Source organism: Myotis nattereri, assembly GCF_964212035.1.
Source record: "Myotis nattereri genome assembly, chromosome: 11".
Classification (NCBI taxonomy): domain Eukaryota; kingdom Metazoa; phylum Chordata; class Mammalia; order Chiroptera; family Vespertilionidae; genus Myotis; species Myotis nattereri.
This window is the reverse complement of record NC_138086.1, coordinates 67,960,720-67,978,952: the sequence shown is the minus strand read 5'-3', so window position 1 is coordinate 67,978,952 and position 18,233 is coordinate 67,960,720. Positions and strand designations below refer to the sequence as shown.

General features: G+C 41.4%; 1 protein-coding gene across 1 annotated transcript in view; it reads right to left on the bottom strand.

The window, feature by feature from the left end:
- GSAP (gamma-secretase activating protein) overlaps positions 1–18,233 on the bottom strand; it is a gene marked incomplete at its 5' end in the record, with an annotated part of 76,502 nt that overhangs the window by 42,770 nt on the left and 15,499 nt on the right. Inside the window, 7 exons of the mRNA XM_081102361.1 lie at positions 3,641–3,726; positions 4,602–4,645; positions 5,549–5,608; positions 5,848–5,952; positions 10,042–10,091; positions 11,059–11,128; positions 13,337–13,425. Coding sequence (XP_080958487.1) covers positions 3,641–3,726; positions 4,602–4,645; positions 5,549–5,608; positions 5,848–5,952; positions 10,042–10,091; positions 11,059–11,128; positions 13,337–13,425 — 504 coding nt within the window. The remainder of the gene's footprint in view (positions 1–3,640; positions 3,727–4,601; positions 4,646–5,548; positions 5,609–5,847; positions 5,953–10,041; positions 10,092–11,058; positions 11,129–13,336; positions 13,426–18,233) is intronic.

Genomic DNA, 18,233 nt, shown 5'->3' with positions numbered 1-18,233 from the left:
TACTATATCAAAATGTATCTCCTCTTCACGGGAAGTTTCCAGTCTTCTTAGTTACCTAGAATAGGAGGTGAACTTGGCAATCTTATGGAGCAATAAGAGCAAATGTAATATGAGAGCCCCCCCACACCCCACCCTCTACCCACCCTTATTTGCGTCACTGAGGGCCTTGGCCCAACGCTAAAGGAGAGCCCTGTACACCTGCATTGTCCACCACTCCAGGACACCCTTGGTCTTCCCACCTCTTTCAATGTGTGTGAAACTGTACATCATCTCTAACAACTGTTGCTATGTGGACAACTAGATAATGTCCATCAATGACCTACAAATGAGGGAATTATGCTTAAACTGATAGTTCATTCTGATGCTAATGTTTATGTGATTAACTGAAATAGGAGATTTTCCAGGTGGAAAGCAACTTGACAGAGAGTCTGGAAAGTTCTAGTCCCCAAGCTAACGTTTAACTAGATGTGTGAATTCAATCATTACTCTGCTGCAATGAACCACCCACTGTTTCCTCCATGAACTCCACTAATTCCTCTATGAAAGAATCAGGGTAGAAAAAAAGTCCATTTCCCATAAGGTTATTTAAGGATTCTGTTATAATACTTAGCATTTGTGACTATATTCAATGACATTTGAGACTATTGTTACATTTTATTGCAATAACTTAAACAAAAAAGAATAACTTTATCAGATTAAAATAATAACAATTCTGTTAGATATAAAATTGGTTACCGAGTAAATGGTTACCGAGTAAACGATGATATAACTTTTCTTCAAAATTACAACAGATTCACTAAGAATAAAAGTAATGCTATACTAAAGCATAAGCAAAAATAATAACTATGAGAGTTACAAAAGTCCCATGAAGCACTCTGCCCAGGCTTCACTTTAGATCAACTAAGTCAGAATTTCCAGGAGTGAGACCCAGACATCAGTAATTTTTAAATTTGCCTGAGGCAAATTAATTAAATTCTGAGCCTCAGTTTCCTCATCTGTAAATAAAATATAGAACCTACTTCGTATGTGAGAATTAAGTGAGATAAAGATTAGCTGCTATGATTATTATTATTCCAGAATAATTTTGCTTCTATCTACAAGTTGGAGAAAGTCACAGTTTGAAAAAACAAAGCATGCTCTTAATGGTGTCTGCAGAGATGTTTAATAAATATTCATCAATGATGAAGATAACATCTCCAAGTTGGCTAGCCTTCGGGAAACCATTTGGACAATGAAAGCTATTATGGACAAAGTTTTCCAAGGGAAATTATCTCATTGTAAAAGGCTCTAATTCTAAATGCTAAAACACAGGCCTAATTCTGGGAACTTGTGAAGGGCAACTCTTACAGGAAGGAGAATTTACACTTTTTGCCCCTCACTACCTCCCAGTGGGTGGTACACGAAAAAGAATCACAGCCACTGACTTAGGACACACAAGAGTGCACTCAGTAGAGCTTCAAAGTTGACTATCAACTAGGAAAGGAATGAGAATATTTTCTTTTCTTTTTTTTTTTAAATATATTTTATTGATTTTTTACAGAGAGGAAGGGAGAGAGATAGAGAGTTAGAAACATCGATGAGAGAGAAACATCGATCAGCTGCCTCCTGCACATCTCCTACTGGGGATGTGCCCGCAACCCAGGTACATGCCCTTGACCGGAATCGAACCTGGGACCTTTCAGTCCGCAGGTCGACGCTCTATCCACTAAGCCAAACCGGTTTTGGCGAGAATATTTTCTTTTCTCTGATTTGCCCTCCCACCGTAGAAGATTTATTAGAAAAATCTATATGAACTCATAATCTTAGAACATATGTGGCCTGACCAGCAGCACTTTCACCCACCATCAACTCACAGGAGCATCCCCCATCATCCAGGTTTTAATCTCTGAATCCTCGGAAGTTCTCAAATTTCATTTCTCAGGGCAGTAGATTCAGCATAAAGGTTTTCCAAAATGTAAGAAGTAATGGTGACAGGGTGGGGAGAAACCAAGATGGAGGCAGAGGTAAACATCAAAAATTGCTGCCGCACACAACCACTTCAAAAATACAACTAAAAGGCAAAACAAACATCATCCAGAACCACAGGAAGGCTGGCTGAGTGGAAATTCTATAACTAGAAGGAAAGAGAAAAGCACACTGAGACTCAGAGGAGGTGCGGAAGTAAAGTGCAGAGGTACAGAAGCGCACGCAGTTGTCTTTTTTAATCTGGAGGGAGTCTCAAGCTCCCAACTGCTCTAAACTCCAGTTCCGGGTGAGACTCTGGGGACCCAGACTCATACAGGGAAAAACTGGACTGTCTGGCATTGGGCGGAACTTGAGGGCGGCTTTCCCGCAGAGGTGCTTGCAGCGATTACCGGGACACTGAGACGCGGGGCCTCTTAGGGTAGGACTGAGGATCAGCCATAGCTGTTTGCTCCACCCTGTTGATTCCCTGAGACCCTGTCCGACCCAGGCTGTGCTCAGAGGCTTTTGCTTATGAGAGGCCTGGCCCCTTGCAATCTGAAAAATACCTAATAAACTGCAGCTGGGTCAGAGAGACCCAGAACTTCCAAGAGAAGGCCCAAGGCCCCACAGCAGCTTGCATTGCTTCACAGCTGGGCCTCATCTGGGCACCTCCAAACCCCAAACAAAGAAGAGGAACCTGCAGATCTCTCCATAGCTCCTGCTTGGTAGCCTCAGGCGGAGGCTAAATTAGCACCTCCTTAGAGATCCAAGAGCCAGTGTACCCAGTGGTCAGAGTGGGACCATCCAGATTACAACTCCTCAGATCCATAAGGGACACATTCAGGGGGAAGACTCAGTGGGCACCAAAGCCCCACTGAAGCAAGTCTTGCCCCATAAGGGTGTCTCCAGCACAGAAGTTCTCCCACTGCAGACACAGCTGATTCTCACAGCCAATTGGCCTGGAGGTCAATTCCTCCCAGTGATACCTACAATAATCAAGGCTTAACTACAACAAGACTGTGCACACAGCCCACAAAGGGGTGCACCAAGAGTGTCCACCTCAGGTAATTGGGAGGCTGAGCCACTGGGCGCTATAGGACACCTAGCACAGGGAGTAGCACAGGGAGCCACTCTATCAATACAGGGAAGCAGCCAAAATGAGGAGACAAAAAAACAGGTCACAAATGACAGAAATGGAGGAAAGCAAACTACGGGATATAGAGTTCAAAACCACGGTTATAAGGTTATTCAAGAATCTTCTAGAAACCGCCGATAAATTTAGCGAGACCCTCCATAAATCTAGTGAGATCCTCAAGGATATGAAAAAGGACCAACTAGAAATTAAGCAAGTCTGATGCAAGAAGCATCTCCATCACTGTGCTATTTGTTAAAGATGAAGCAGGAGAGAAAATGTAGGCTGATTAAATGTGAATCTATCTCCTCTGTTCGAACAATAATACAAAAATAACTATTAAAACAATAACCCTGTTGAATATAGCTTATTTTTATATAGCTAGCAGATTTATAAAATTACAGCGGAGAAAGTAATCTGTTATATAAAAATCCAAATGATCACTTATAGAAAAATGTGGCCATTATATTTCACTTTCAAGATCCATACAACTAAACAATGACTACGTTTTGCATAGATCTCAAGTATAGTTGAACAAATTGGTAAATGCAACACTGGTTCTACCTGTACGGTTGGTAAAAACGCACAGAGTCGGGTATTTGCATAACTTCTCTTGATCTTGAAGATAACCACAGCCAAAGTTGACAAGTCTAAGAACATAAAGGGCAAAAAATGTTGAATGCATTTTAAAATCACTTCCCTTGCAAAGGATAGTAACCACTAAAAAAATACCTATAGAAGTAGAGACACGTCCCTGAAAATTTTAAGTATATACATTCTTTTGTTTAAAAATTCCATAAAACAGTTATTTTTTTTAAAAAAAAATACATGATACATAAATGATATGGTCTGGGAAACAGAAAAAAAATTATTTTCAACTTCCATTTTTTTCTGATTTACAGGACTGCATATGTTTCAAAATAAGCGCAACTGGACATTTATATATGATGAAATAAAGCTAGTAAAACATCGAATAGTTTGGGATTATCATTGCTCTAATTCAAGAAGACTTTCCTTTTTCTGTGCACTGATGGTGTTGTGTCTAGTTTTTCAAAAGTTTTTCATGTTTTTACTAAAATAGTCTGGGAGCGGGGTGGGAACCACCTTTTGTGTAAAAAGGAAAACAGAAAAGACGTAACTCAATAGATTCAGTTGAGCTACAAGTGGATTGACCTCTTTGATGGCTCCAGAAAAGGGTTTTTATGTTTGATTTAAATGTGCTGTCTCTGACTCACGGACTCCTTTTATTGAATCACAGGGAGAAGCCTACTTCCATGGATCAAAACAGGCAGAGACAGCTACAGAAATAAATGGCTACAAAAATCAGCACAACTGGCTTTACATGGAAACACCCTGTGTTCATGCTTGACAAAGCTGTTTCTATTCCCTATAGAAAACAGAAGGATAAGAGAAGACATGGAATATCTGACTATCCTTTTGTCTATATACCATAGATTAGGCATAAATATAACCATTCTGCCCACAAGTGTCTATGAAAATTAAGAGAAATCTTTAAACAACTTACTTAAATCCTGAGTCACTTAATGATATGTCCAAAGGTGCTTCAAACTGTCAAAGAGTCAGGAGAAAACCAACAAAAAATGACGTTCAGTGACAATAGTGCTGAAGCCTGACACTGCTGTGCTCGCCTAATGATGAACAGCCCATTTAACCATCATTGTCTTCAGAGGTTATCCTGAAGACACACAGCACAGAAAGCCCATCGGGAATATTTTGGAGCTTACTGCAATCACAAGATTCACCTATATTTATTTCTCAAAGGGTTAATATTTGGCAAACTTTGTTTCAGATTTGAGTATCATAAACGGATTATATAATAAGCCAATTAAAGGGAGTAAACTTTTACAAGACACAGATGACCACATAAGGAAAGAACTGGTGTCTTTAGCAGGAGCATGGATGAGTCAAAAAGGGGGAAGGGGGAGGAGTGCAGGAGGAATAAATGAATTCTTATAATGGTATAATGCCAATCTAGACCAATATCAGTCCTCATCAGGAAAAATAATAATGTACTGTCCATTACAGATAAAAACATTTATGACTCCTCACCCCAAGGCTAGCATTCCAAATAGCTTTTTCAGGAGTCATGCTAGATTTTTACTAATTAAACTATGCCCTCTCACTGACCTGATTCTCAAATCCTCCAACTTCATAAATCCTTTGGCATCAATGACTTATAAGACCACACCTATTTCCTTCTACTAATCCTCACTCTTACACTTGTTTCTTTCATGTGAAGCATTCAGTTATCAGAAATTTCCTGTGTATATTCATTGCAATTGCTATAGTGGTGAAGCCTTGAGATGGCAAGAACTATTTTACTTGTTCACACAACTGACAAATCGCACATCAAGCGTGCTAAAATGCTGTTAATGATGACAATTCTCTTTAAAAAGGGGCAGCACCATGTTAAAAAAAATTTCCTCTAGCCCAGTCATTATCTGGACTTACCATTAGGTTAAAGTTCTCATCAGCACAAAACTGGATACATTTTAAGGTACTCCTTGATCTCTAAAAGAGGAAACCAAATAAATGACATTTTATCCCACTAAAACCAACAAAAACACAAGTTAAAAAAACAAAAGAGCATGAGAGAGAAAGAAGCAGCCGAGAAGCAAACAGTAACGAAAAGCTTTTCATTCTTTTCAATAAACCATCAATGAAAATGCAGTCACTAGTAAATTACAATAACGATAATGTCAAAATTCAATTGTACCTATGAAAAGGAGGGCCACTGGACTAGCTTTTACCTTCAGGTCAATGTAGTATAATCTCTGCTCTGCCGTATCCCATTGAGCCCAAACGAAATCCTCTGCTATTCTCTCTTTTGGGACATTGCCAGAATGTTTAATCACCTAAAGAGGCAAACGGATTTTAGAAATAAGAAACTATTTTAAAAGAAAAAAGATCTGGAATTCATTGTTAATTTGCATATTTTATCTAATACATATAAGTATTTCCACAGTTTATTTTTAGCAGCCTTCCCCTCCCCCCAACACATGCATATGGCAAGTCTTTTTAGAAAAGATTTAAGGCATCATTTCATTACTTGCTCTTCCCAAACACTTTATAATATACGATTTTACTGTATTCCTACTTTAACAGACAGGCTGGTGGTGTTGAAGGCAAGGCCACATCTAGCACAAGTCAATAGCTAAGTTAATAGAAGAGCCAGAGCTTTCTGTTCTGGACATAACCCACTCAGGTCTCTGCTGACGAGGCCTTCACAGAGGCCGGGCTGCCAAGGGAAAACTCAGGCCCAAGACCAAGGCAAAGCTCCCACCTCTGTACTCCTATGGCACTCTGGCATCCTCCAGTTACAGTTACATTTTAATGAATCCTCTGAGTCTCCGCAGTGAGCATGCACTCCTCTAGGCCACCTTCCTATTCTCAAAGCCTTGTTTCTAGCACATAACAGTTCTCAAGGAATGCTTATTCAAAAGAAGGACAATGAGATAAGGTATGTGCATTGCCAAGGATATTACAAGTTTAATGCAAGGAATTAAGTATTCACATCCCTCAAAATGCTTTATGTAGCAAAAGTATTCTATATCGGGACAGATGAGTAAAGAATGTAGACAGGGCCGGGGGAATGTCAGGGGGCGGGGCGGGGGGGGTGGGCGGAGGAAAGAGACATATGTAATACTCTTTGTAATACTTTAATCAATAAAAAAAATTAAAAAAATTTAAAAACAAGAATGTAGACAGGTTGAGGCAGAAGTGAGAAAACAAAAAGGGAACATAGAATGGTCCACTTTCTTTTTCTTTTTTTTTAATGTAATAATTTGTTCTCTTTTTATTTATTTTTTTAATTTAAATTCTTTATTGTTTAAAGTATTACTTATGTCTCCTTTCTCCCCCATTGACCTCTCCCCTGCTGCTCCCACTCCCTAGCACATTCCCTCACCCCTACTGTCTGTGTCCACTGGTTATGCTTATATGCATGCATACAAGTCCTTGGTTGATCTCTTACCTCCCGCCCTCTTCTGCCTTCCTCTGGGTTGGACGGTCTGTTTGATGCTTCTATATCCGTTTTCATGCCTAAACCCTCTCTAACCCTAACAGGGATTTTGCGATTGAGGCTAACTTGGAACTTAGGGAAGGCACAGGGCACGCAGAATCATGCATCTCTGATTCTGGCTTGCCGATGCCCAGAGGCAGAGGGAAGTGTCGCTGGAGAAGAACTCCAAGAGGGCCTGTTTGTCTCTAAACCTTGGAAAGCCATCTTGTTTCCATTTTCCTGAAAAATGTTAGGTCCAGGTAGATTTGGGAACTCTTTCAGATGAAGGTATATACTGACAAGCTCGAGCTGGTTTGGCTCAGTGGATAGTGTGGGGGAACTGGTGTCATTCCCGTCAAGGGCACATGTCCAGGTTGCAGGGCTCCATCCCCAGTAGGGGGCGAGCAGGAGGCAGGTGATCAATGATTATATCTCTCTCCTCTCCCTTCCTCTCTGAAATCAATAAAAATATGGTTTAAAAAAAATGGTATATACTGACAAGAACCTCATTACCAGAGAGTGGCAACCCGGGTTCACATCTCTAGAGCTATGTCTCTGAGTCTTGGTTTTGTTATTTCCTATGAAAATGGAATGAGTATAACACCACCTCCATCACGCAGGAATGTGAGGAATGCGCGGAGCCGCACACTGCCTCACAAAGCTGTGGTCTAAGCCTTTAAGAATGAAGGCAGAAGTGCCTCGCACAGTAGGGCACACATGGACCACGGATGCTGAGGCTGCACCCTCTCGGCAGGGAGAAGCCTTCCTGGGCTGCTGACAAGTGCCCGCTGCCCTCGCTGCCTCTACAGTGCCTTCTTGGCTCCCAAACCCTCTTCCAACCAGCCAGTCCTTGGTCTATGCCACTCCCAGCTTCTGAGCCCTGCTTGTTTACTTACCTCTCTCCCCGAAATTCTCATCACAGGCTTTGGGATCTTGCCTGGTTCTTTCCTCTCTGACAACTGGCCCTGATCTTGCCCTCCCATCCACTTAGTCACTGGTGGCCCAGAGCTCTAGCCACACATGTTTTTCTAACCATAGATGGTCATGTTCCAGCCTGGCCTCTTGATATAAGGCAATCAATAGTAGATACATGCTAATAAATGTGATTTTCCATTTCAATTTTCTTCACATAACCTTAAAATTAAAATCTTCAAACACTATTTTGATGCTGATTTAAATGTTGAAGGACATTTTAAATAACAAGAAGATATTAACATCACAAATTGTCAAGAAAAGACAACCCAGTAGAAAAATAGAAAAAGAAAAAACAACTAAACAATGTTTAGAAAAATTCAAATAGCCAATAAGCATAGTAGATGTTCAAACTCACTAATACCAAGGGAAATGCAGACTAAAATATTAGCATCAACTTATACCCACCAGATTGGAATTTTTAAAAAAAAGACAAATACACCTATTAATGGTATGGATAGAGAAAAGGGTTTTGCCATACTTTGCTTTTAAAACTGTAAATTGTTACAATTTTTTTTGAAAAGCAATCTGGCAAAATCTATTGACATTTATTAAAGCATCAACCCAATTATCCATACCTGAGGATTTAACCCCGAAATATGTGTACCAAATATGGAAAGCTATAGACACAAAAACGTTTGAGACAATTTCTAATGCAAACAAATAAAATAAGTTGGTAATCAAGTAAATGTACATCTGTGGGAAAATGGTTGAAAACTGTTTACATTAAGTACTTCTAAAGACAGTAAGTTGGAACTATTCTAGGTGACCCACAGGTCATGCCACAAAGTTGAGTGAGGAAGGAGTGAACAATAAACAAACCCCTGGGTGTGTTAGGGGAGAGGATGAGAGACAACAGACGTATAGAGAAAAGCATGATAGGATACATACCAGGTTGTAAACAAAAATAAAGGTGAGAAGGTGAGGGAGAAGTCGAAAACAAGCAAAAAAAATAAAAGAAAATTAAACTACATAAAACCCCAGCATATATGTTATGATCCCATTTATTATATATGTATATGTATCTATAGATAGAAAATTAGAGGAAAAAGTTATATATTTATTTAGAAACCTGTAAGGATACCCATGATATATTATGCAAAAGCAAAAACAAAAGCAGCAAATTAATATATATGTTATAATTCTATTTTGCTAAAAAACAATTGAATCCTTGTATACATGCACCTGAGCAAGGCAAAGTTGTGGAAAGAGTCACACAAGGCTGTCATTATAAGTTATCTCAGGAGACCAAATTAGAGGCTGAGATAGAGGTAAAGAGAACATTTAATCCATACACACACACACACACACACACATACATATTAGGTTTGTTGTTGTTATTAATCTTCACCGGAGGATATTTTTCCATTAATTTTTTTTTTTTTTTTTTTTTTTTTTTTTTTTTTTTTTAGGGAGAGTGGAAGAGAGAGGGAAAGACAGAGAAAAACATTACTGTGAAAGAAATGCATTGACTGGTTGCCTCCTGCAAGAGCCCTGACCAGGGCCCAGGCTGGAAAGTAGCCTGCAACCAAGGTACATGCCCTTGACATGAATTGAACCCAGGACCCTCCGGTCGGCAGGCTGACGCTCTCTCCTCTGAGCCAAACCAGTTAGGGCTCCTTTATATATCTTGTATTAGTTCACATTTTACAACAGCAACACTATAAGTTGAAAGACAGCAAACAAAGAAAATATTGTTTCTATAATGTTAGCCTACTTTTCAATGTTTTTCATTGATTTTAGAGAGAAGAAGGGAGAGGGAGAGAGAGGGTGAAACATTGATTATATGGGGGATGGAACCCACAACGTGTATGTGCCCTGACCAGCAACCTTTCGGTGCACAGGATGACACTCAGCCAACTGAGCCACACCGGCCAGGGCACATTAACCTTTCACCGTCTAGAAATGTCATTCTTGGGGGGTGGGGGATGGGGGGGTGGGCTCTGAAACAAAAGGAACTTCAAACACTTACCACTCTATTTCCATCTTCTTGAATGACTTGGATATGAAATTGTTCAATATCTTTAAACAAAGAAGCAATAGAAAGATCATTTAACCTTTGTGAAAAACATGAGTGCTACTTTTTCACCTAACCATTGCGAATAATTTTTTTATTTAAAAAAAAGGGAGATTAAACAACTGACTGAAAAATATTATCACAGACAGTAATCTCACAGTAAAGGTTCAAAACACAACCTTCCTTTACAGTCTCTTTCAAGTCCAATATTTACCCTGCTCCTCAATATCAGCAATGCACACATAAACCTTTCTGCTCCCCTGAGTCCCCTCAACAAGCATTTGCCTCCCCTATACCAGTGATGGCGCACCTATGGCACGCGTGTCAGAGTTGACACGCGAACTCATTTTTTGGTTGATTTTTCTTTGTTAAATGGCATTTAAATATATAAAATAAATATCAAAAATATAAATCTTTGTTTTACTATGGTTGCAAATATCAAAAAATTTCTATATGTGACATGACACCAGAGTTAAGTTAGGGTTTTACAAAATGCTGACACGCCGAGCTCAAAAGGTTCGCCATCACTGCCCTATACCATTGTTCTTATGTGCAACTAATAAGGGCTCATTTGTTAGGGTTTACTTGCAGTTTCCAAACACCAAACACCTGTTTGTGTGAAAATATCAAATAGAAAACTCATAGAAGATATCGGGGAGGCTTTTCTATAGGGAGCAACGTCACATTAACAAAACTGAACATGTTGGGTGAATGTGTAGAGGTTCCCTTTCTCTCCGTAAGCAATTTAGATTCATTCATCCTACTTACCTTCTGCCAGTTCTAGTTACAAAAGTGTGAGACAGACAGCTGGGCAACAGCCCTTCTACAGGAGTCCCGGGTCTCAAATGGACATTTGTGGTCTGCAGAGCCTCAACACTGGTGAGTGGACCTCTAGAAAATTCAGCCATGGCCCCCACTTCAATAGGAGAGTCCACTCGTGAAGTCCCACACACCACCTAAAGACGCACTTACACTTCTCCTCTGAAATCAGTAGCAGATGGTTCTCTGGAAAGGGATGACTGTCAACATGCGGGTAGAGGAACTGCAAAAAAGAAAATCAATCAAAACCACGAGCAACTACCTTCCGTACACAACTATTTCAAAAGCTGTATTTGATCACCATATTGCTACCTACCAGAGAAGGGGCTGGGAACCACAGAACAGTGCAGGTGAGTCACACATTTAGGCACGCACACGTTACAGATGGAAGCCAGCAGGAGAATGGAACGCTTTCAGGATCTCGGTTTCCCAGGGGAAACTGACTGCAGGTCTAACATAATTCATTTCAATGGAAAGGCTAACGTGTAAGCTATCTCTAGAGACGGGGCTTCCTATTTGGAAAATGTGATTCTGAAGTCAATCAGACACTATGTAACATTTGTACAGAAAGCTCTGTTTCACATGGCACAAAATAAGAGCGATCAATACATTGGTTGTGCAACTAAACCCTAGCATTTAATTAGAGAGCTAAGTAAACGTACCCTCTGTTACAACCTCAAGTCCCGCTTCCAAGAGACAAAGCGCAACACAGCCAGGGACTTTCCAAGAAAGGACAGTGAGTCACAGTACGGCATGTGGTGGAGGACTTGCAAGCCTCAAAGAATGACTGCCCCCGGGAAGAAAAGGGGAGGCCACCCCACTCCTCCTCCTCGGTGCCCTCCCCTATGGGACAAGCAGGCAGCCAGAAACCCATGGCCCGACGCTGTCAACTGTGATATGAGGGAACGCTGGTCATGGGATGAGACTCCAGTGACTTAATTCTTTCATCATCGAAAGGTTCACGACAAATCAGCAGGTTTGTCTTGCAACATGAAAGCTTACTAGAGAAGATTCACCAGGGAATTTCATTTTTTCCCCTCCAAACTTGACAGCACACTGAAAGGACACAACGTTTAACGTCCCTGTGGTATAGTTGGCAGCCTCTCCACCGACTAGGAACATTTTTTACAAACTGTATTACCTGGTGTCCTAACTTTTCACGACGACAAATTGGAAATAGAAACGGTCAGTTTTAAAAATTATTTGTAGTCAGGTTTCCCTTTTAGAACTGAAAAACAAAACATTAACTACATACCATTCTTCATAGAAATAACTTCACCATTATAAAATAGATAGCAAGTGCAGAATTCAGCTACAAAAATAATACAGAATTGATTATCTCCTGACTTGTGACGTGGGGCACATCGAGCAGGGTACTCTGAGGCCTGGGAAGAGGAGAAGCAAAAATGAGCGCCACCACCTGCATAACGGAAGAGTAGATGCTCAGTGTCTCAGCACAAGGAGGTGCTCCCACAGGAGATGGCCTGGCCTCCCCTGGGGCCGCACAGGTGGCAGGGCATGCTCGCTTAGGACTGGACCTGGACGAAGGTGCCGTGGAGTTCTAAGCCTCTGCCTGGTCCTTGTGCGGCAATCAGTGAGAACATGATTTTGAAAGTCCCACTTAGGTGTTGGTTGTTTTTCTTTCTTTTATGAAGCAACCCTAGAGCAAGGCCTAGAAGTCGGAATATAAATCAACAGCCTGCAGACACAGCTCCACAAAAACTTGCCAGGTCTGGGGTATTTTTTATTTTATTTTACTTTATTTTATTTTTTGCATTGTGAGTAAGAAGCTATAAAGACGTTAAGGAAATATTTATCTTCACAGATACGGAGCTTCGATTGTTCATAGCCATCAATGGAGAGCTCGCATGATAGGGGTGTAGGTGGGTGTCTAATTATCCACTGGAACTATCTGGAAGATGCACCTCATGCTGCAGGGGAACTCTCAAAGGGCACCCTGTTAGGATCCAAACCTCAGCTCTAGAAATGTGTGCCCTGGGTAACAAATTCTCCACCGTTTTGAACATGTCTGCAAATGACTGTGAAAGGACCAGGAGTACTGGTTTTGGGTGACAAATAAATTTTAGCAGAATTTGTCAATTCAGAAGGAGCACGCAAGGAGGGCTGCCTCTGTCTAGTGCCCCGCGTTGTTCACACAGTGCTGCTACGTCCACTTCACGGAGCTGATCAACTACGGGGTTAAGTCACTTAATCAGACAAAACACGATCCAAAAGAGACAGAGGAACCAGGATTATTTTAAAGATTTCCATGTTTGCAAAGGAAGAGCTGATAATTCCTGCCATACCATTTATCAGAGTGCTTTGAGGGTAAGATGTAACAAAGTATGTGAAGGCACTTGGTAAACACCGTTGCCTCTAGGTTCAGGCCTTTTGATGAATGAGGTAAGTGTTAAATGACAAGCTCACTCACCTGAACCCAAACATAGCTATCCACTGCTTTCAGAACCTTCACGTTGTTGACGGGGTGGATTTCAACCAACAGAGTTAAGCACTTGGATCCTACAAAGTAAAGGAGGCTTTTAGAAACGAAGACCAGAAAATCGCACATTATTTTCTCCACATAGGTCTGAACTTGGAAAATGTACATGTGTTGCCTGTTGTATCACACAAAGAAAAATAATTTTCTTAAAGTTTACTGTGACGTTTCTTAGAACCTCAAACCGACACAGAAAACATCATAAAGGAGAGGCCGGTGCACACGGAGTGAGGAACCAGTTCCTCCCATTCCTCGGCCACTTTTAGCGCAGCTTCACGGGCCCTCGCAGCTTCTAAGGCTAAATAAGACAGTTTACTTCAGCGTCACTCCAGCTCTGCAGCACCGTGGCAGGTGCGGTTTGTGTGTGGAAATTCGAAGATACTCCTGATGCATGAACATGTTTGAGCTGACAGCACCCATCAGTAGGACAGGGACTTGGCTTCCCTCAGGAATGGGTGGAGCTGCTCTGATAAACACCCACTTATTTCCTCAGTGTCACTTTCAAGCAAATGTCAACAAAGATAGCAGCTAGGAGGAAGTCCTTGGACACAGGCTGTAATGGGATTATCGCAAATATCCAAATATAGGCCAGAAGTTCCCCTCCCTCAAGATTAAACTTCAAAAGGAGTTGCCTTATAGTTGAGCTCTTCTAAAGACTACCTTTCTCTGGTACTTTTCAGTGACTTCATTTTGAATGACAATGTCTAATTTGGGGATAGCATAGCAGCCTAGAATGGAATCAAAGCCAGTTTTCATTCACTATCTAAGAAAGTAACCTGACAGCACTCTTCATTTAATTTTTTTAAAAAGGCAAAGAATGTAAAACAATTTCTGGGATAGTCCTCCTAATTGCAAGGACTGGACATCTCTATAACTTGCCTTTAAAGATTATTTACAAATCAAGACAGTGAGTGAGTTATTACGTGGGATCACAAATATATACAACAGAACAAGAAAATCAAATGTTGTTTGGTCAATGGGTACTTGTAACTTCGAATAAAAATCCAGGATCATACACTGATTAAAAAGGACTATATTCCCAATAAATGGGATAGAATAAAGGTGAGGTGCTTTAGGAATTTGCCTGGTGACTCAAAAAAATGGTTCTAGGAATAAAAAAGACCATGGTGTCAAAGATGCTTGTGATGAAAATAGAATAGAAATGTTCTGTGAAATGTGAGAATGAAGACAATTATAATTGAAAAGTAAAAAATTATTTTTTTAAATGTGAACATAAAAAGAAAAAGCAATTTTCCTTATTGAAATAGGAATATTTAGGGGTAAAATCGGCAGGTTTAGGGGATTTTTATAATTAAGGGGGTCCATGGAAGAAACACAGGGCTACAGAGCTACAAAGGTTACATTTCCATAAGACAAGGGAATTTGAAGAGGCAGCAGTTACATTTCCATAAGACAAGGAAGTTGGAAGCAGCAGAAGTTACATTTCCATAAGAGAGGGGAACTGGGAGTAGCCAAAGGTCTATATTTACAAAATAAAGAAGAAGGGCCTCACATGCCCCATGTGAGGTTTGACCTTTGAGCTCAGGAGTTGCTATAGTGACCAAATCAAAGGGGAATAGTGGCCAATCAGAGGGGATATTGAGGCACAAAAACCGTAGCCTTTATAAACTGGGGGAAAAGGAACTCGGTGGGACTCTTTCCCCCTCCCTACGTGGGAATCTGTGCTGTGGGACTCTTTCCTCCTCCCCAAAAGGGAGTCTGTACTTGTTCTTCAATAAATTTCCACTTTTGCTATACCATCTTCCATCAGTGGTTTCATTCTCTGACTCTGACAGACAAAGAATCTGGGGAAGCCATCCTGCCCAGGGGAAAACTGTGTGTTCCAGTCCAAAATTCCCATGTCGTTATTATTTTACTAGAGGCCCAGTGCGCAAAAATCTGTGCACTTGGGGGGTCCCTCAGCCCGCCTGCACCCTCTCACAGCCTGGGAGCCCTCAGGGGATGTCCACCTGCCAGCTTAGGCCCTCTCCCCAGGGGATTGGGCCTAAGCTGGCAGTCAGACATCCCTCTGGCAGACCAGGAGCCCTTGAGGAATGTCTGACCGAGCTGCCGAGGCGGCAGGAGAGGCTCCTGCCACCACCACTGTGCTTGCAGCCATCAGCCTGTCTTGTGGCTGAGCCAAGCTCCTCCTGTGGGAGCGCACTGACCACCAGGGGGCAGCTCCTGCATTGAGCATCTGCTCCCTGGTGGTCAGTGTGCATCATAGCAACTGGTCTTTCCCAGTCATTCCACCATTAGGGTCAATTTACATATTACCCTTTTATTATATAGGATGTTCTTTTAATTTGGTATAACTACATTAACATATTAAGTAGTGCAGCTAGCATCTGACTATTTTATTTCTTGCCCTAAAAGCTTATATATTTTAACTGGGGGAGAAAAAACTTTGGGGGGGGGGGGGCAGGCAGGGGAATCTTCTCAGTGGAAAAAAGGAATCACTTTATGTTTACCCTTTATGGCAGTGAATTGTACCCAAATGAGATAACCAGCTATCAACTAAATTAACTTGCCTGAAAATGGGAGGATTTTCTAGGACAGAAGTCATTTTCCTACACTAATATTTCCCTTCTTTAGAGCAGCAGAGAGACATCTAACTAATATAATTAGCATAATAAGAATACTTGTGCCAAAGGGCATTTCTCTCAGTAACATACCATGTGTTTTCACAGTGTACCAGGAAGCACTCTGAATTAAGACTCCGGAGACATCAGTTCTAGTATAAGCTCTGCCACTAACCTAATATATACCTTTCGGCAAGTCACAAAGATTTCTAGGCATCCCTACCTTATTATTTAAAAAATAAAATGAAGAACTACAGGACCAGATTATTTCTACAATTACTTTCAACCATAAAAATCCCATGGTTCCATGAAATGTCTAAAATTGTCTTAAGAATTTAGAGAATCCAGCTATCAGTGGAGACTGGGAGGGCATCCCTGAAGGGAAAGACGGGGCTGCGGGCTATGGGCATCCAGGAAGTAGAAACAACAGGATCAAAAGCTCCAGCAGGGAATGAACTTCGAGGGCATTATGCTAAGTAAAAAGTCAGACAGTCCTGGCCAGTTTTTCTCAGTGGTTAGAGCTCGGCCATGGATGGAAGGGCTGTAGGTTCCATTCCCAGTCAAGGGCTCGTACCTGGGTTTTGAGTTTGTTCCTAGTTCTAGTTGGGGTGCATGCAGGAGGCAACCAATCGATGTGTGTCTCTCTCTCATCAATGTTTCTCTCTCTCTCTCTCTCTCTCTCTCTCTCTCTCTCCCCCCCCCCCTTTCTCTTTCCCTCTTTCTTCCCCTTCCTCCTCCCTAAAAATCAATGGAAAAAATATTCTTACAAAATAGAAAATAACTAGGAGGGGCAGGGACCTAATCCAGCCGTTTGATCGGGAAGAATACAAGCAACTGGGCCTGTCTCTCCTTGGTAAAGGGATGTATTCTCCCAGGAAATCAGGGTCATATCCTGATTTTGTTCATACCCTTGTTTTAAAGGTCAGGACACCAATATCTTAGATCCTCTTTCGCTTAAGCTCATCCAGTTCCATTACCTCTGATGTGAGCATTGCACCTGATTCTAAGAAGAGCAGAGAATGCTAAGAGCAGGACAGGGCACAGAAGAGGGAAGAGGACTGCTGCAGCTCTCAGTGTAACATGGCAGGAGGAAAGGCTGGGTGCGTAATACATGAGATTTCAGACATTGCATCCCGCTCACCAACATCTCCCAGAAACTCCTCTGCTGAGGATGAGAAGGTCCTACCCAGACTTGAGTCCCTCTAAGCTGGCTCTGTGGGAGCCCAGGACCGCCTCATAAGCCTCGTGTGGAAAGTATGTAAAAGGGTTTCTCCATTACATGCAACTGCAGGTGAATACATCCGAGTGGGAACTATGCTAACAAAAGAAGGAGTTTAAGTGCCGAATAAACAGAGCAGATGGAACACACTGCAGGACTGGAATAGCAAGAGATTGAAATGAGATCCACTAGGCCAGAGGTTGGAAAATGGGAGTCCATAGGCTAGATTCAGCCACAGATGGTTATCATTGCCCAAGGAGAATTTTTAAAAAATATTTGAGCCAACATTTAAAAGTAAAATTTTTGCATCAACATCCATACTTGTCTTTTTTAAAAAGAAAATCCTTACCTGAGGATATGTTTTAATTGACTTTTAGAGATAAAGGAAGGGAGCGAGAAAGAAACATCAATCGATTGCCTCCACACATGCCCCAACCAGGGATCGAAACCGAAATCCAGGTATGTGCCCCGACCAGGAATCGAACCCACAACCTTTTGATGTACGGGACGATGCTTCAAACAACTGAGCCACCCAGCCAGGACCATAATTCTCTTGATAAACTGAAAGCTGATCCCAGTGGGCTTCCTTCGAAGAAGGGGCACATGCTCAATGGGACATCCCCACCCACCACTAGTCCCTATAACTCCCCCGCAGGGCAATTGACACACCTCTTTGGGAACCACTGTATCCTTAGCAGAATGCATAGTGCCTGACCCACTGCAGGCATTCAATATTTCTTGGGTTCTGAGCAGAGAAATGGATATTATAAAATGTTAAAAGGATGGCAGGGGGGCATCACATAGATAACAAACTATGAAGTGGGCCTTGACAAATGTGTAGAATTGATTTTATATTTAGAATTGATGGACTACTCATATTGCATTATGCAATGGTCAATAGTTAACCAGATATTTTTTTTGTAAATGGTATTGTTAAAGAAATACCAAACTTTTACCCTTTACGTCAGCTCCTGCCCATGGGGTTCTAATATGTTCTCAATGTGTACTTAGCAGGTGCTAATTGCCTTTT